This window comes from Ambystoma mexicanum, chromosome 2q (assembly GCF_040938575.1).
Source record: "Ambystoma mexicanum isolate Mex_15411 chromosome 2q, UKY_AmexF1_1, whole genome shotgun sequence".
Classification (NCBI taxonomy): domain Eukaryota; kingdom Metazoa; phylum Chordata; class Amphibia; order Caudata; family Ambystomatidae; genus Ambystoma; species Ambystoma mexicanum.
In genome coordinates, this window is record NC_090924.1 from 646,645,039 (window position 1) to 646,665,439 (window position 20,401).

Here is a 20,401-nt window from a genome sequence, read left to right on the forward strand (position 1 = left end):
GCACATTCTATTGCGTTCGTGCATTTCAGAACGTATGGTTATGGGTTAGGGTGGGGGTGTTTATGCAGCGTCAACTGCCCCCTGCTTATTGTGCCGAATTTCATGAATTGCTGCTCAGTCAGAATTCTATTCCTGTACTTCCTTTTGCTAACTGGAGAAGTTCCCTAAACGTTTGTGTTTCTTTTGGTTTCTAGACTTTTTTTGCCATCTGGTGTACTCCCCATTAGGGCCCCCTGTGACAGCATGACTACTGCTCACAGGCATACGTAGTGGCTGACCCGCCTACTCAGCCCCTCACAACTACGGAGCCAGCATTGGTCCAAATCATAAACGGTGAAACAGGTACAGCCTGAAAAGTATGCCGCCTTTGCCTAATGTGGTATCGCACAGCCGGGGGAGGTTATAACCTTCTAGAGGGTTGTGCGCTGAAAACAGTGGCAATCTAAACAGCAATAGTACGAGTCCAACACAAAATGTCTAATCAAGGTTCTACAAAAATGCACACTTTAGCGGCACTCAACTGGAAAAATGTCAGTTTTAAGAAGAGGTCTTGCAAGAAAAAGGCAGAGAAGGGGGAGGGGGCTTGAAAGCCACTATAGTCCCAAAAGTGCACCAGAGGGACAAGACCCTCTTCACAGCTCTTTATTTCTTTGTCTTGTGTGCATTGCAGCATTGAGCTGGGTTTCGATCTGCTTTCCTGCAATTGAGCTTGTGTCAAGACGGGGCAAGTTGCATAGATTCAGCAGTGGTCGAGACAGGTCAAGTCGAGATTCCCTTAGATCAATGTGATGCTTGAAGTGTGGCAAGTTGAAGGCTTCCACAGCAGCAAGCTGGTGCTTGGGTCAAGGCAGCAATGATCTTCACTAGTGCTAGTGGGTGTCGAGATGACTCAGAGAAACAATTAAACAGTGGAAAGCCAAAAGTGGTAACATGGGTCCTGTGTTGGCTTGAAGGGCATTGAACACAGTTGAGATGGCTCAAACACTGAAGCGGTGAAACAGGATTCCAGCTGCTCTTGGACTTTCGGTTTGCTCCAAGTCCCACACCAGGGGCCCCAGTACAAGGCGATGCCTTCTTGCTTTGCTCTCCCAGTCAAGGGAGATTGGGATGGCACTTACAGGTGTTCATTCACCTCCATTGAGAAGCTGTGTTCCAGTAAAGTTGGCAGGATTGCGGGACCTGGTCCACAGCAGTTTACCCCCACTGATCCCAGTGAATGGTTAGGGGACAGAACTCTTTGGATGCCTTTAACCTCTATGGCAGAGAACTCTGAAATAGACTGCACTCCCAACAGAGGTCCAAAACTTGCATTCTTCATCTTTATGTCCAAAGATGAATCAAAGAATGTGGGGGTATCCCTCTAGTTTAATAGGAAAACATTCACAATGGATTGGTCAAGCGTAAGACTGTTGTAAGGGGTCCAATCCCCATCATTGGAACACGTGCCTTTGTCTTATGACATCACACCCACAGTGTCTTTCTTTTAGGGCACAGGAAAGGGAAGAGAACCCTAACAGAAAGCAAGATGGTGGGCCTCCTCTCCAAGACTACCTTTCCCGTCTGCTACTCTATACTTACCCCGTTCCAATGCCCGCTAGCTTCAAAAGCATTCCAGTGATCAGCATCCTTAAGTGAGGCTGTATTTGATATACAACTGATGCCTCTAAAGCACAATTCCCAGGAGAACTCCTGGGGGATGTTTCTGTGCTATGGGGGGAAAGGGTGTCCCTTCCTCCTGGAGAATCATAGGAGGCAGCACCCTGGCCATTGATCCACAAAGTCAAAGGAGCCATGAAGTCACTCAATTTAGACATCAATGCACATCAGTCCTGTCACATCTGGCATCTGTTGACAGGGCTGGCACTGGTGTGTTATCAGATTATTGTGGCTTTTACAATTGTGTGCTCTTCTCATTCATCATATCATAACACTGGCATGGCTTATATTTAAAGATAGACCTGCCACCACACTAATTATCCCAATTTAGATCAAAGGTGGAGAATTGCTAAATTGCTACCCCTGCCTGCAGTGACCGTCTCCCAGTAGCTGCCAGGGGTGCACATGCGACCTTTGAACATACCCTGTGCCACTTACTGAGCATGGAGGTGAGGGTGCCTTTAAGCTGTCCGAGCAAGGGCACGCGTGCACACCATAATTTTGGCATGGGGAATTTTTTTAAAAGGGGGTCCATTTAACAGACCTCCCCTTCATTAACAGAATTACCTGCATTGCTTTATTTGAAATAAATAAAACTCGGGCAACTGCACCCTCACCAGATATCATTCACACACACCTCCATAGAGATACAACTAATTTTGGTGAGTTGCCCTTCGTAGTCCCAAACACTTCTTGGGCAGGAGTGCATTCAGAGCACCCACCTTTGTCACTGGGTACGTTTTCTCACTCAGAAAGTATGTTGGGGAGCGGGCTGGTGGCAGCTGCATAATTTATTTTTGGCAACGCCATTCAGTAGCCTTTTTTTGGGGGTTGGTAGCGTGGAGGAAAAATGCAACTATTTAGAAATGACTGTTTAAAGAATGTAGATGGGAAATGTAATTGTAAGTGAATGTAAAGTGCAAATCACATGCTGATTCAAGGAAGGGCAATCCTCTGTATTCACAAGTAGGCCTAATGCTGCCAAAGAAAGGATTTTCTTTTTTTTAACAGTGTGTCTGGACAGAATGGAGAAAAGAAGCTTTGCAGCTATCAATGTATTTATTCACACGTTTGTATCCTGCCTTAGCAAGGTTATTAAGAAATATGCTTACACCATCAAAAAGGATATTGTGCTACATTTATAAAGGGTACTTGAAATGAAGGTTGTTAAAATGAGTAAAGGCTTATGTGTTTTAGAGGTACATTTGGACTAGACGAAGAGCTGGAGGAGGAGGTTACAAAGGAGAATCGCACACAGTCGTTGTCAACTGGGTAAATGCTGGATGGGGGAAACAAAGAATTAGAGAACTGCAGCTTAGCATGGGAAGTAAAAGCTCTTCTGGGCAACAAATGTTATTCATGCACAAAAGACGGGGCGAGTTAGTTGGTTCACAATTCTGACAAAGTGTTTTTCTTGCTGTATGTTGGATGAAAGAGTTCCTCAGGCGCCGTCCGCGCATTTGGAACTGGATGTTGTTTACTGAAAATGCAAGTAGCTAGTTTAGTAGTAGTCGAGGACCTTTAGATTTCTGAGGGATGGGGTCTTACTATAAGCAGCCAAGTACTTAGGAGCCTTGACCTGGAGTGATACATAGATACGCACAAGGATTTTGAAGTCAATTCTTTTTTTACCAAGGAAGTCCGTGCAGTCTTGAGGGATGGTGTGACGTGATTGCATGTTTTGAGTGTTAAAATGAGCCTGGCCTCTATATTCTTAATCAACTAAAGAATATGGGTAAGGAGTGTTGGAAGCCCAGAAATAAGCTATTGCAGTACTCCAGTCTGGCTGGCCATAGCCCTGGTGACCTCAATTTTGCAGTGAAAGTTCAAGAAAGGTAGGAACTGCTTCAACATTTGCAGATGAAAACGGCATGCTTTGAGAGTTCTTGGTTCTGGCTGCTGAAAGAGTTTGCATCCAAGTAGATGTGAGGAATTGCCTTCTGGAAAGGGTGTAGAGACCCTGGCTTTTTTCATTTTTATTAGCTAATAGAATTACACCAGTAATTCCATTTCAGGAAGGGCAATCTGCTGATCAGATGTTTTCCTTTCATAAGCTCATGCCAAAAGCATAATGTACACCTGTGCCAAGCTGCATCAATATCCTGATCTGCTGCACCTGCTCTCCAGTGGCACAGAGCAAATACAGAGGTCACAGGTGCCTTCTGACAGCTGCAGTGACAACCAGTCACTATAGTGTAGGGAATGCATCTAAGATATGCACTTTAATCCCAAAACTGCATAATGAGGATATTGTCCTGGTGGCACATAAACCTGTACATATAAGCCACACCGAAGATTAGGGTATGGTGACGAGCATCTCTCAGTTATCCAAGCCACATCAATTTGATATCACACTCTTCAGCCCGGTGAGCCCAGTCCAGTTGTGAAAAGGTAGCTAAAATGGTATTGCCTCTCTGTTCCTTTGTGGGGGTAGCTAACATCTTCCCCAGAGAGCCAGCCACTCCACAGGAAGCTGTCCTGGAAACAGGAATCGAAGGATACACTCATCCTCAAAAGGAGTAGCCTCACACCATGGTTCTGCATATCAAAAGCCATTTTGATTCTATTGAGAAGGAAATGGGAAGGGTTGGTGTAGACCGAGAACTCTTAAGGTTCAACCATCTTGTTTCTCTCAGGCCATCTTTCCTTCCTGTCCCCTACACTTCCTGTAGCACAAAGCACTTTGGGTGTGATGTCAGAAGGCAAAGTCCACTTGATCCAAGAACAGGGATTGGACCCCTAAAGCAGGCTAGCTTTGGTCGAATCGCTGGATGGCCTTTGCCTTTAAAAGAAGGGGTCTCTCCCACCACAAAAAAACGATTTTGTTAGACACTTGGAAGAGCAGTCCTTTCATAGTCCAATAGTTGTGAAGTGAAGGCAGGTGTTTCAAGGCAGGGTTGGGTTTGGTCTCCCAACCATCCACAGGGGCCACTGGGTGTGAACTGCTCCTGTGACAAGACATGCATCTCTTCTGGCCACACTGATGCCTAGGACTTCACTGTGCTTAAGTCCCATGAAGGAGTGTACCAGCCTCTGCTGTGTTTGGGAGCCGAATTTTGTCCCAGAGACTCTGGAGTTGGACTCACAGCTCCCGAGAGCCAAGACACCCAGGATTCCTGCAATTTCAACATCAAAACCACTGCAAGCTGTGATTCGGGGGCATTTGACACAAGTTGAAATCACCAGGACCCTCGGGAGCTGCCTTTGGCACTCATGATCTTCAAGCTGCTGCCCTGCACGTTCAAACTTGATTGCTGCCACACGGTGCCATCTGAATGTGCGTTGTTATTGCAGCGGGAAGAAAGAGGTACAGCTGCATTTGCCCTTCCCAAACGGCTGTTCAGACCTCCAGCTTATTCATCACTAAATGAGTTGCTGAATGAACCGATCCTGGTGTTATTCCCGAGCTTCGGCCTTTGAGCCCCTACATCGAACCGACTCCACTGCACGTTCCCATCTGCCTGTCAGACCCTCGACCACTAAATCGAACCTGGTAACCCCCACAATACGCATCACTTGAATAACTTCAGTAAAAGTTCGCTTGGACATCTGCTTGCCGCTGGACCACCCCAACTGCTGCATTTCAAACCGCATCCAACCACCGAACCACAAAGAAGCCTTGTTCGTCGTTGTTAAACAGCAAAAACACTGCAAAGGTATTATTGACTGATAACTGCCTCCTGATTAATCAACACCTGTTAATCAAAATGGTAGTTTTTAAATTGCCTTTTCTCCCCTGGTCTACTTACCCAGAATTCTTCATCTTACTGTCTTGCATATTCTATGTTCTTTCTATAGGGGTGGGTTTTTTCTATTTAGTTATTGTCCATGGTGTGTTTAAGTAAAGTACATATATATTTTTATAGAACCTTTATTGGACATTCCTTTATTTTGGGCTGTTCGGTTTCGGTTGGTATTGAACCACATTCACACCCCTCTTGAGAGTTTAGCCTTCCTTCGGCCCATGTTGGCCCACGTTGGCACAAAAGGCGACAGATGTATACCTATTATATCCGTTTTACTTTACGATTGTGTTGGCTCTTGGTTTGTAGAGGTGCGAGGGCTGAGTCAGCGCTTCAGCCTTTTCTCATCCCTGAATTCCTGCAGGGTCGAAGTCAATTAGTCAAAGTAGAAGCTTAGGTTTTTTGCTTCAGCTTAACAATGTGTGGATTTCGCCCATTGCAGCATTTCGGCAGAGGCGATTGCTTATAGACCAGTCATATGGGAGGGGGTAGGTGGGGGTGAGGGGTGATTTGGAAGTTATGTCAAGTAATGTGCTAAAATCTCTCTAAATAGCTTGGCCATTTTCCCATACTAACAGTATCTGGTTGTGATTTTAAATTTGATAGTGTCTCTAAGTGATCCTTTAATGTTTATTTCATATGTTTCCCCTACTTAAAGTGCTTAACTTTCTGTGGATATTTCTTAACACATAGGGTTAATTTTTCAGTAAATGTACTGAGGACATACCTTTATTTTGTGCTTATGTGTGAACCTTGGAACTACCCTTGAATGAATCTGGCTCACCGGTTACGTTTGCCAATGTGAGTGTCGGTTGTAACCTGGTGGTTGTTTTTCCTATACCCTCCCCAGAGCAAACCTTTAAACGATCACCCGAGCATATGCAGGTTACTCTGAGCATATTATTCTGGGAGCACTGTTGATGCTCATGTGGGCTTGTTGGCAGTGCCAGCTGAGTATGGCTACTGTGCTGAACATTATTAAATGCGTGTTATTCCAAGTGTATTGTTGTTGGTCAGGGTATGCATGCATGGTGCGGGCATCTATGGAGTCCCTCTTGTGTATTGCTATTGTTCTGATTTTGTTACACATGTTATTCTGAATGTATTGATGCTGGTCAGTGAAGAGTAGAGTTGGTGATCTGGAAAGATCCATTAGCATGAACTGTTGGCGATTCGCAAGGTAGGCTATTGTGCTGAATTTCATTATGCACAGTTATTCAGAGCTATTTGTTGGTCATGGTACATGCCGATATGGACATTGGTTATATACAAATGTGCGCATGATTTCTACAACGCATGCACAAATAGATCAATTTTCTTCTTTTAAAATGTGAATATCTCAAGTTTGGCTGATCAATTTTCCAAATGTATGCGATGTGCACTAATGCATGGTAAAGACTTGGTCTTTGTTACAAAATTTGAAAATCCAACTGGACAAGTTCAAGATGTGCGTACTAAAGCATGTATTCGTGGGTCTATGTAAAACCCAATGCAAAAACCACATTTTGACACTTTTTCTACATTAAACTTAACCAAATTTGCTATGATCTGGCCAAATTATTTGCTTTGATTGTTTTCACATAATTGAATTTATTTTCTTTGTTTATGCGACCTGAAAATACTTTGGAACATAGGTAGCAGATATCTAAAGCTCACTTGAGCAAGTGTACTTCAAACAACTGCACATCTTGTGAAGGTATTCAGCAAGGCTAATCGGACAGGCAAGCCGCAGGCATATATTTCACCACTCATTACCTCCTCGTAGTCTACGTTTTTTTTTTTTTTTACATTTTCTGCATTCAAATACTATATTGCGTTTAGTTGAAAGACAGAAAGGTTTCCAAAAAATCCAATATACTTGTTTTAATGAAGGTCTTTTCTCCTTAACTCCCCCAACCCTGCCCCACTGCCACCGTGTGGAGATATTATATATGTACCAAAATTCATTGCCCATGTTAAAATCTTATTATTGAATAAGATCACCTCTGCAGCTTTTTTAAAAATGACATGTAATACAAAAACAGCGTGCCGGCAGCAGAAAGCATCAAACATATAAATAGTCTTACGTGGCATGATGCCCTGGTCCACCAGCTGTTCTCTGGTCCGCCTCTGCTGTAGTCTTAGCTGCAGAACTGTGAACAAAAATTGAACAATCCATTAGTTTGAATTCAATTTTCCAATAGACCATGATAAAGATTTTCAACAACATGACTAACCTGCAAATTTAAGGGTGCCGCCAATGACTCAATACATGCTCATCATGTTCTCTATAAACACATGATGGTGGGGATACATAATACAAGTCTAGTGGGTATGAGGAACGCGTGTCATGTCAAGAAAACATTTCAGTTCGAGATTTTGCATTGAAACATTTTGAAAAATCAAATGCTGCAAAACAATTTAAATGCAATTGAAGTGTACAAATCATAATGTTACTGCACGGCTCAGGTGAGACTTTAAGACAATTACCTGCGAGACATGGATTGTTTTATGAACAGAGCAGCCAAAGAGCATCCCAACCATACGTGATCGGGGACATATGTATATTCCCATAGGTTTTCACTGGACAAAAATGCATGGTCAAGGCCCCAAATAATTCCAGTGATTCTTTATGCTCTTCCGGAAAGGTCATGATCAGCACAAGGCCCTCAATTATGCATTTACTCTAAAACCTGTTTAAAAGTATCCCGGTTTCATTGGGAAATGCCTACAGTGTTTCGTTCCATATTCCCAGATACCGTAGGCATTTGCTTGGTAGTGCAAGGATATTCTAGCAGGTATTGCCACCATTACCTAGATCTTTCCGGTCTACGATCAGGAAGTCCATACTCGCCAGCCATTGCCTTCATTTCTCCAAGGACCAGCCATTCAGTTTCTTTATTTACGCCCTCATATAGATATGTGTTTCCACCATTTGCCACATCTTTCCACCATTTGTAAGAGGTGCTGAAAGCAAATGCCTGGTACTGACTCCATCCGCCACTTATCTGCAATACAAGTACTGCCATCTGCCTGGGGACACTATTTGACAGCTATTGGCACGAGCTTCCCCTTTTGTAACAGCAGAGCTAATTACTACCAATGCCTCCATCTTTGCTGCATTTTGTAATTTTAGTAAGCACTCTGTGCGCTCCACTTGTGGCCCCTGCACCCTCTTCGGCATGTAATCCTCCACTCTCCTGCCGCTCCCCACACCCTCCAGGCCTTCTGCCCGTCGATTGCCCCCCCCATCAACCACATGACCGTAACACTGTTGCCTGCTGAGGCCTTTATACGCGTCGTATAGCCTCTTCTGAGCCTTTCCGATAGAAACCACTGAGAGTAGCACCCTTTTGTGAGAGCGCTCTGTCTTTGCTGCATTTTGTAATTTTATTAAGCGCTCTTTGTGCTCCACTTGCAATCCCTCTCCCGTGACCGGCATCTAAGCCTCCCCTTTCCACTCCCTTCTTCTCTCCTTCCCTCCCCTCCTGAACGTCTGCCTGTGGATTGGGCCCCCTCTCCCCATCAACCATGTGACTGGAACACAATCTTCTGTGGCCCCCCCAGGGCAGCCAGCCCAGGCAGCCGGCAAAGGGCAGCTCCCTGTGAGCAGCTCTTGTACCCAGTTTTACCCTGTTCACCCAGAGCACACTTCTCAGGCCACCTTCACCACCCGCAGCCTCCCCCCTTCCCCCAGGCGTGCCTCTTATATCCTCACCTAACCCAGCTCACCCCCCTCCCTCTTTACCCTTTGGGTATTGAGTTTTTCACCCACCTGGGAGCTTTCACTAGAGCACCTACACCACCAGGCAGGTGTCCTTTCACAGCCAACCCACCCTCTCCGAACCACTCGGTAAAGGCCCTCTCTCCAGCATTATCTTCAGGCCCAGCTCCATCTGAACTGCTGCTACTGTGCTGGGCCTGTGCATTCGAATACAGGGACGCTGCTAGCTAATCTAGTGCTACTGGTTTAGGCCCTGTGCATCTTTTGAATCTAGGCGCGATTTTCCCTGGAAACCCTTGCTACTCAATTGCTGGCACGCAATTAGGCCCTGTGCATCCTTTGAAACCAAGTGTACTTTCCAAAAAGCGCTGCTGTTTAATTGCTGCCGTGAGATTAGGCCCAGTGCATCCTTTGAATAAAAGTGTACTTTCTAAAACCATTGGCAATTTAATTGTTGCTGCATGGTTAGGCCCGGTGCACCTTCAGGAACTAGGTGTACTTTTCCTGGAAAGTCTTCCTAGTTAATTGCTGCTGCTAGATTAGGTCCAGTGCATCCTTTGAAACAAAGTGCATTTTCTAAAAACCTGGATATTTAATTGCTGCCGTTTGGTTAACACCTGTGCATCCTTTGAATCTAGGTGTAATCTTCAGTACCTGTACACCTTTGAATCAAAAGTGTACTTTCTAAAACACCAAGCCAATTAATATTTGCTGCTTGGTTAGGCCCTGTGCATCCTCTGATCTAGGTGTAATATGAAGAAAAGTACTTTCAAAAACCTTGACTATTTAATTCCTGCAGTTTGTTGAGGCCATAGGCACCTTGAACCAATGTGTACTTACAAAAAATCTGTGCTATTTAACTGAAGTGGAGTGAAGCCCTCTGCGTCTTTTGAATCTAGAGGCAATTCCAGAATGTCTGCACCTGGGAATCTACGTGTACTGCTGGGAATTGTGGGAAACCTGAAGGTGTCTCCCTAACTAGTCCCCCAGGGATCCGTCATCCAGGTGGCCATGACACGGCCATCGCGATTGGATCCAGTTCCTGGCGGTGGACCAGTGCGCGAGGATCACCTGGATGAGGGGTCCTCAAAGAGTGGAGGTAGGACACCGACAGGCGAGATTAGGTATCCCCCTTATATTAACACTTTTTCCCCATCCTACCACGTAGGATACTCAGACACTCTACCCTTCCCCCTTTTCCGACACAACCACTTTCTTACACCACGAAAGACAACAGAGTAACACTAGAGCCGCTGACCTGGCATGTCCCAACAAACGGTCAGCCAATTGACCAGAACCACCCACACCTGAAGGCCCTTTGCCTTCCCCACAGGAATAAAAGGTGGAGCACGAGAGCACACTACGAGCAAGGCAAACCGCACAACGAGACAGCTATCCGAGGGTGGCAGTTCAAGAGGAGGAGAAAAGCGCGATAACCAAAGGGGTCACAAGGGGAGAAGCGACCTTGCACTTTAACCCAGACCCACGAAGCCTCCGTGAAAGGAATCATAAGACCACAAACAATAGCCAGCGTGTGTTGCAGCAGATGTCAACGGTACACAGAGCCCTCCTACACTGATAATCAGGGCTGGGAGAGACGCATGCTACCATGGTACTGACCTTGACTCCAGAGACAAGAAAAGCCAAGCAGTTCATCAGAGGCGGTGAGTCGAAGGGAGGACCGTTAAGAAACCGAACTGTGTGGAACGAAAGTTGCGAACGGCAAATTAAGGGGAAACCAGCTGCAGAGGTGTCCTGCACCAAGTGGGTGCTCACTTGATAAGAGACTGATTGATTCCCCTATTGTTGAAACTACCGATACCAGAAGGCCCTAGGAGAGCCGCAAGGAAAAGGTCAAAGCGGTCATACAGGGGTCTAGCAAAAACCCCCTGTACAGTCAAAGACCTTTGACTGTAACGCTCACCTGATTCCCGTAGAGGCGCCGGTCTTGACTGGGCGTATACCGTATCTTCAAAGGTGATGTGTAACACACGGCTGGCTCTTTGGGCTGGACCTCTGTGCACTGTATGTCTGACTCGAAGGGTAAGATGTCTGCAGATAGAAAATATGGGATTAAGGAACTGGGTTATTGGATGTCTCTCTCTTCTTCCCTTTCTCTTCTCCTGTAGAACCCCAAAGGTTAACGCTCTCACCTTAGGTAAGTGAACGCCGTGCTCTCCATCTGCCTCGGGGCAGGGTGCTGTAACCAGTTTCTTCACTGGATAAGGGGAGCAGGCCTCTTGACTTCAGAGGACTGCTGTCCGTCGTTTACTGCACGAACGGTAAGTTTCGAGTAATTCTAATGTCTTTAAAGTCTTTAGTAATGATGTTTCTTGTTTTGCAGGGTTCCGGCGATGGCGGTTGACGGGCTGAAGTGAGTTGAAGATGGAGCCCGTGTGATGAATAGAAGCGCCTGGAAGCACGTAAGTAAGCGCTTGTTGCCTGCTTCACGATGCGCTCTGTCTTTTTATTTTGCAGGTACAAGTTCGGAGCGGATGCAGGGTGCCGGAATACCCACTGGGTTAGATGTGGAAAGGAGTAATGGCACGTGAGTATTAAAGTTCCCCAATGTCTTTAAACGCACCTTGTTTTGTCTTTCAGATGCGGGATGCAGCGCCGAAGGCCTCCGGAGCGTGCAAAGAGTTGGTAAGCTTTTGTCTTTCAGATGCCGGAATGCAGTGTGAAGACCTCCGGAGCGCACGAAGAGTAGGTAAGCCTTTGTCTTTCAGATGCCGGAATGCAGCGCGAGGCGTTGGTGACAGCCGATGGACCAGGTAAGTGAAGAGCTGTCACTGAAGACCGTAATGCTAACCTGTTCTTTTTTGTCTTTATAGGTGTTGCTGAAGACTGGATTCAGGATGGTAAGCCTTTTTCCTTAGGCCCAGGATCAGATGCAGAAGACACGATGAGCGTTCTGCTGCAGAGGATGCAGAATAACCCAAAGCAAGATTCATCCATCGGCTGTGGTTTAAATAGCCTCCTGTAGTGCTTAGGTGTCTCCTTCCACAGCCACGCCTAGGTAAGAAAAGAGTTCCTGCTTTCCAGAAGAGTTCCAGTGTTCTGAATCTAGGGAGTGGCTCCTGCCCCACCCAACAGGAAAAGTAGTTCCAAACAGAAGAGGATCAGAGGCTCAACTGGCAGGCAAGTAAGCAGCATGGTCTGCTGCAGGTAAGTCCACCCAAGCATTATGAGCCCGGCGCTTCCAGCGCTGGGACTGGGCATATTTATGAGCCTGGTGCCACTGGCGCCAGGACTGGGTCCAAAAGGTCCCAATTGGGACTGGTTGGCACTCGGAACCTTGGTTATGGATCTGCTTCCAAGGGAGTTGGGAAAACCCTGACCTTTTGGAAGCAGAGATCATGACATTGACCTGCACGTAATTAGAAAGCCACGGGTGACGAATCCGGCATAGCGAGAAAGGAGAAGGAACTGTGTGTTTGACAAGAGTGAACCCGACAGAGGGATGCCGACAACGGGTGAAGCATGATGCCCCAGTGAACAATTGTGTTGAAAAGAGTGAACCCGATGGAGGGATGTCCACAGTGGATTGTTTAAAAAGACATTAAGATGTGTGAATGCAAAAGGAGAAATCTTGTGAATAAAAGCCGTAGTGAACCTGACAGAGGGAGGCTGCTATTGGCTCAGAGGGTGATCCAGGGGTGAAAAGCCATCACCTACCATACATACAGAAAGGAACGTTTTGTTTTATTATTTTGAACCCATCAGATCCTCGGAGGCAAGAGACTTTTTGTAGAAAAGAGACTTAACCACCGAAGATCCTGATATTTGGGAACAGAAATGTAGTCTTGTGCTGGGAAAGCTCGAGAGTTTGTTACGCTCAGGAGTCACTCCTTGTCCCATGTTCAAAACGTGGTGAAGGGAGACCCCTAGCTGTAACATCCTGACTTATCATTTGTGTACACTTCTTTCTTTCTTGTGAACACTATCCCACATTCTTTTTTGTATTTAGTTGTAAGGATTGGCAATAGTTTTTTTAGTATAGGCCATTTTATTTGACAAGACGCCACTAGGACTGCCTTATTATTTGATGGTCGTAGCTATCTCAGATTTAGGTTTAGATTAGATGTTTTCCCAACCTACCTATACAGTTTAATAAACACCCTTGAACTCTGATCAGCTGTGTCTGTCTTTACTGTTGCCAACATCAGTTTCCCACAGAATCAATTGTTTTTAATCAGTGCTGCCCTGTCAGTCCCTGTGCACCTATGAATGCAGATGCAACTTTTCTGAAAACAATTGCCTCTTAAGAGAGGCCGCTTAGCTGAACCCTGTGAACCTTTCAATCCAGGAGTGTTTCCTGGTAAACAATTGCGATCGGCTGCCGCTTGAATTAAAGTTATGCTCTGAAAATCTGCTAATATCTGCAACTGTGCTGTCAAACCCTGTGCGCCCTCTGAATTCAGGTGATCTCTCAAGCACTGCTCATCTTGACCCTGCACGTTAGATCCACTTCATATCCCGATTGTTGATGATCTTTTTAGGACACAGTTACCTACCACACTGACAGTGCTCTCAGGCACTGCATCTCCCCCTGCTTCCTGATCTCCCTTCCACCATACCAAACACCTCCAGAGCCAGAGGAGCGCTCAGGTGTACCAGAAACCAGAAGACCTCCACTTCAACTCCTTTCTCTCCCCTTCTCACCACCACCAACAACCTACCTCTTCCAACACCCACCACTCCCCCCACCCCTACACCCTCTCATACCCAGCTACCACCTTCTGTTCCCACTACATCCCACCTCGCTGCACTGCATAACACCTCCAACCAGCCCCCAACACCCACTCAAGCCTACCCAAAGCTCCATTCTTGTACACTCCTCCTCTCCGATCCCTCTCCCCTCCCCACCACCCACACCCCGGCACCTTTCCCAAGACACCCCCTCCTGCCTGCCACCCAGCGTTCACATCTCTAGGTGAAGCCTGCACAGCCCTTGCTAAGACTTCCCTCTCAGCAGCCTCTCCAGCCCCTCCAACTCGCACCCACTCACCCCTGGGATCAGACACAGAAACCCTCACAAACACAAGCCCTCCCCATTTCTCCTTCTCAGATCCCACCCCCACGTACACTTACCATCTCCCACCTCTGCCAAACCCTGTCCATCCTCTATTCCACTCCCCTAATAACACCTCTAGTTCCATCCTCTTTCTCCTCCCCACACAGTTGCAAGCCTCCATGCATCGCCCTTAATCTACTCCCCTCGATCCCCAACCAATTAGCCACCATCATGACCGTGCACCCCTCACTCACCCTTCTAGTTGATCTGAACATCTGGTTCGACATCCCCTCCAGCCCCATGACCTGTCACCTCATTGACAACTGTGAAGTCCTGAATTTGTCACAACTTATAAATCAGGGCCCACCTACACAGCAGGTCGCAACCTGGATGCAGTGTTCAGCTCCACCAATCTGATCCCCCCCCCCTGCACCCACCCAGTACTCCGGACTGATCACCCTGCCATCCATTTCTCAACCCGAACACCCAGTCCACCTTCCACCCGACCCCCCTCCCGGATTAGCTCTTTGGAACAAGGCAACTATCTGCCCGAGCTTGTCCATCTCCCTACTCCCCACACCTTCCATCACTCCCCCTAAAAAGAGGAACCCCCTCTCCCGACCACTTCGACCAATGGATTTCCAATGCCCTCTCGTCCCTCACTCCCACCAGATCTGCCTCAAATCCCTAAACTAACTCCTGGAACGGCAATGGCGTGCCTGCCACTCCAGCACCCCCACAACCCCCCAGAGTAAAGCCACCTTTGCTAGACAGACCAGAGCCTACATGATGGAAATCAGGAAAGCCAGACAAATTGTTCTATAGCTACTGCATCTCCAAGAACCCCTGTAAGGAACTCTACAAGATGATCACAGAGTTAAAGACCCCTCTCTGCGCAACTCCCCCACCCTCATCTCCTGTAAACTAGCAACCTTCCCTCCACCCCCGTCCCTGCACGCCCCCGACATGCTCCCTGTTCGGCTCCTTCTCTTCCATAAGCCACCCTGAATTCTTAATGCTCCTCTCCAATAGCTGCCCCTCAGGATCCCCTGGAGATCCTTGCCTCGCCACCCTCCTGTAGAACATTCCCTCTTCCAAATGAACAGCAGCCTTGCCAGATCCTTAATCAACCATTCACCAACATCAGACATCTTCCTGGAAGCATACAAAACCTCTCACGTCAAACCTTTACCAAAGATGCCCTCTCTTGACTCTACTCCAAGATCGGTTTCCTCTTTCCTCTCATACCGCTCCCAAATCACCATTCTCCAACCTTTCTCATCTGGTTCCCCGGCCTGTCCTTCATGGAGTCCCTCAGGGAGCTTCCCTCTCCTTTTCAACCTTTACCTTTCTCCTCTCCCCGGACTCATCTGCTCCCACAACCTCACCTGCTACAACTACGCCGACGACACACAGAGCATTCTCAAGATCTCCCGCCCACTAACTCCCGTCTTCACCCCACCTAGACCATGCATTCTGCCTCATAGACATAGACCACTGTATGACTAACAACCTCTCCCTCAACCCTTGCAAAAACGAAATCCTAATCTGCAGCAAATGCACTCTCCAGACTAGGAGGCTCCTCCTTCTCTGTCCTAGCGCCCCCGTCTAGAACTTCCTACCCCTCACCCTCAAAGAGGACCAGGTCTCCTTCAGGAAATCCCTTAAAACGTGGTTTTTCGCCTCTGCGACCAAAAACCCAGCCGACACCCTTGACACACACGCACAGGGCTGCAGTTGCTGAACCCCATCACGCTACTGTCTTCACTCTGCTATCAGTCACCGGGGCCTTCCTCCAGTCCTCTTACTGCTTCCCTTCCCTGTGCTACTACTCCCTCCACTCCATCAAACTTGCCAGGATATGGTGCGCAAAAGTGGGATAGGAATTGCACCCGCATGGATTTAAGGGTGGGCAATGTGTCACACCTGTGTCGATTTGGGTGGTGGATGGGTTGGATCTGGATTATCTAGGGGCTGGCAATATATTACCCTTTAATGCCTGTTGTGGATGGGCATTTTCTCTGAACTTGAATTGTCTTCATGGGATAATGTGTTTAAGTTGGATGCAATTGAGAGTGGCTAGCGCATCGCACTTAGAAGTAGATTGGGGGGCAATATAATGCTCTTTGAATCTCGAGGGAGGGAAATGTGTTTCACCTGGATGGACCTGGGAGTGGACTATGTATTGCTTTTTGACTATCTAGGGGAAGGCTATGAACTACTTGTTAATGCATTTTTGAGGTTGGACTCTTTCTTTGCACCTGAACGGTCTTATGGGGGCAATGCATTGAAGCTGGACACACCCGAGAGTGGGCAGCGTATCGCACCTAGATGAACACTGAGCATGGGAAATATAATGCACTCTGATACCACGAGTGGTCAGTTTCTCCACTTAAAAGTTGCTGGTGATAGCCTTTGTAGAGCACTTTGAAGGCTGTGCGGATTACCAAGGTGCAGCACCCAGCCAAATAAATGAGGGTGACGGCTGCTAGGCTATTGTAGAATGCATTCCACTACATGTAATGCAGATGTCAGCAGTATGTCGCTTTAAGGTTAAGTGGGGTCTTGATGGTATCCACCCAAGGATAGCTGGACGCATGCATAATGCACACACCAGCAGTTATCAACCCAGATGTATTAGAATGTGCTGAATTTACCAATTCTAAGGTTTCCCTTGATTATCATCATCAATGCTTTTTTTTTTCCTCCCGCCACCCGCACCTTTGGAATTATCCAAAGGCATGGCCTCACTCCGCACGCATCTGCTTTCACATACAACTCGAATGACACTCTGCACAACACCGCTGCCATAAGAATGCAGCTACCTTTAACGACAAATAATTCCAACCGTAGATACACACATAACTGACTATCCTCTTACACACACACCCCTTTCTTATCTCCCTAGTGTACCTCTCTCCATCCATACACATGCCAATTAGACATGGGTGGCCAGCAGGCACTCATCAAGCCCTCATGACCTTTAATGGCCATTACGCACACATGCATACTAGTACCTCCTAACTTTCCCAGGCTTGAACTTCGGTCCCTATGAGGGAGTTAAACCAGCAGCACGTTGGGACCATACCCATTGTGAAAGGCGCAATACAAATGAGAAAATTGAGAAAATTAAACGGAATCAAATATGGTGCCTGCAGCGTGTTAGGCAATACCTTGTTTTCACTACTGGCTAACAAGTATCTGCTTGGGAGGGGATGTGGCCTAATGACTAAGCCAGTGACAGGTCTAATCCTGGACTCAACACTTGACCACTTTTTGTGATCCTGAGCAAATCGCTTTACCTTGCTGCGCCCTAATCTGCCAAAACCATTAACATAGAACAGCAGTCTACATGTCAGCATACAAGAATTAACATAAAATAAATAATAGACTATTGCCAGAAAGAAAACTGCATAAAGCTAAACTTGCAGCAGCTTCATGTACGCCATTAAACAAGTTTCACAAGGCGCATTCATTTGTAAACATCCAGGTGCTGCATGACGGCACAGAGGAACGCGCAAGAAGCTTGGATGTTCTTAAAAGTTCTTCTATGTTCCAGTACTTCTTTCCCAGAGGTCTAAGTGTAGAGAAAAAAGAAAGGAGGGGGAATGATGTTCCCTCTGCCCCGCCCCCTTCCTCCCCAAACACAGGTGCCATACACTCCACCAGTCCCCTCTCCAATTACGATCCTGTACCTGGGTCCTTCCTTGCCTATACTCGAGCCCAAGACGTTTTACAATGGTACTATCAAGGCTAAAGAAAACAAAAAATGCATTTAAATGTGAACCATTACCCACACAGCATGCAGGTTTATGCAACCTCCCTTTTCCATTCACCCAGCCATTCACACCACTTAAAGGACATGCCCAGGACTGTGGCCACACATCCCTCCCATTACCTGCAAAGACCACTGTGATTAGCAATTCAAAAGGCAGATCCGCTGCCGAACTGGGTTTTTTGGCCGGTTAGTCATGTCCCAAGCAGTTCATTCAAAGAAACCGAGACAACTCTGCACCTGCGAGATAGCACAGTGTGATGTGAATGAACTGTAATCGGCAGGTCTCTGGCTGGAATCCCCAGTAGGTGAAAAGTAAAAAATAAAAAGCCTAAAATACAAAGGTGGCCTAACATGCCATCCTGGCATGGTGCTCCCTGATGCAATCTCCACTGCATTCCCCCCGGGCCTACCACACAATTGGGCTGTAAACCAACTACTACAATCCCCTGCCTCCTTGCACTTACCCAGAGCTGTGCTGCCTTGGCGGCACTTACTCAGAGCAACCGCTGCCCTGTTTGCACTTCCCACCCCCCCCCCTTGTACACTGTGCTGTCGCACTTGCACAATCTGAATGACACAAGGCCTAGTAAAATCATTTGCCTTGTCCTCCCCGACCTGGTCATGTCGCGCATTGAAACACATGTGTATCGGCGCGTTATAAATTACTTATCACCTATCACAAGGCTGATGGGGTAGAGGTAACTTCAGCACGTCAGTCACAGGAACATGGTTCTTTCCTTTCCTGTGAGGAGCTTTGGTCTAGTGTTGGACTTGGAGACTGTTTTCTAGGGCACTCTGGGTTTGAATAAACTCCCACGCTTGTAAACAGCGTGCAATTCCTTGAGCAAATCAATTCATCAAAATGCCCCAGAGCAATTTCAATAGAGCACACGTCAACATTGGAGCTTAAGAAAGCACAATTAATAGGCTCTGTGCCTATTAAAAGCAAAAGTTTTATGTCCCATTATATTTGGCTTAGAAATAGGGGCCATGTTTATGTTGAATGCATGCTAAATTGCCAGTTCCATTATGCTGGCACTATATACATACACTATACACACTTGGAGGGAAACCTGACATATCTTATTAGAAAACAATAGACCATAAAGGCTCCCGTACCTAATAGGGGTTTAGACACTCAATTGTCTGGTTGAACACGAATTATCACACCAAAACATGATTCAGAACAGTGACGCTTAGAAGTTCATGGAAGATACAACCTAAATTCATTGCTAATTCTGTTAAAAACAATTTTAATACAAAGCATATAAAGTTAAAAAAAACATGCACATAAAATGTAGTCAATAAAATGACTAACAAAGTGACCAGTGCTGTCGAATAAAGTTCTGTGTGCTAATCACCAAAAAGTGCTAATAGAGTACAAAATACATACTATAACTGTATCTAACTTCCAAGTACATGAGAATTCTAAATTGACAGGTACTTGTTTACAATTTTGATATAGAAACTTTAAGAAAAGGCAACCTTTGACTTGTTATAGTAAACAAAAAAGCAACACAAAATACAACAACAATGAGACCTATCCTTTTCGAATGTCTCAAAACATGGTGCTTTGTTTGCAAAATACCTAAAATACACCTTGGCAGGTTTTTAATCCTTATTCAGGTACTTGATATTAGTATCTGCAGTAACCCTACATGTTTGGTTCCTGTAGTCCTTAGGATTAGTTTTAGGAACTTCTTCAGGGGGGGTGTGGAAGCTGAGCCTGGACATGTCCACAGCTTGAGTCAAGATGGAAGCTTGATAGAACTGAACTTGTTCTGGCTGGTGCAGTGGCGTAGAGTCCTTGATCGTATTTATAGTGGATAAGTCTAGATTGATAACTGTTCACAAACTCATGTTCTTAATACAGGTTGAAAGTACCAGGCCAAACCATCTCTTTAGTATCGGTAAGTAATTCCTAGGTACTGCCTAGGTTCTTAGTGTTGCAGCCCCCAGAGATGTCCTTAAGACTTCATATTGTGGTAGAATCGTGTTTCCTGGGTCTTCTGATGTTGTGGTGTTGTAGACTAGGTTGAAAAAAAGGGTAATTTTTGAAGACTAGTAATGTTCTTGAGTTCGGGAGTAGAAAGGCTCCGCTGCTGCAGTTCTGCTGTTTTGTACAGCGCAACGGTTTCTATGTGTCCTTGTGTGTGTAGGTTATGTTTCCATCTTTACAACTTAACAGCAATGATTCCAAATCACTTTGGAGACCTACTCCCTTATCTGCTGCAATTAAGAGTTCGATTAAAACTAAACACTAGAAAGCTGCAATTATATATATTTATTATTCACTGAAAAAACCTTGGTTAAGGTGCTCTTAAATTGTGCAGATTTAACGCAACAAAACCCTTGATATTCAGCGACTGTAGGAAGTCATGACCAGCTTAATTCAGCGTCTTCACGTTGCAGAGCCCATGAGCACATACATATTATAAGAGAAGGGATTTACAATAACATACAAAATGGCATTATGGGTGACACAGCACTATGGTGGACATCAA

The 20,401-nt window shown here is 46.2% G+C and overlaps 1 protein-coding gene across 2 annotated transcripts in view; it reads right to left on the reverse strand.

Annotated features, from left to right (window-relative positions):
* Nucleotides 1-20,401, reverse strand: part of MRTFB (myocardin related transcription factor B) — a 498,019-nt gene that overhangs the window by 286,371 nt on the left and 191,247 nt on the right. For both annotated transcript variants that reach the window (XM_069647827.1, XM_069647828.1), the window contains exon 2: nt 7,466-7,531. In XM_069647827.1, coding sequence (XP_069503928.1) covers nt 7,466-7,531 — 66 coding nt within the window. The remainder of the gene's footprint in view (nt 1-7,465; nt 7,532-20,401) is intronic.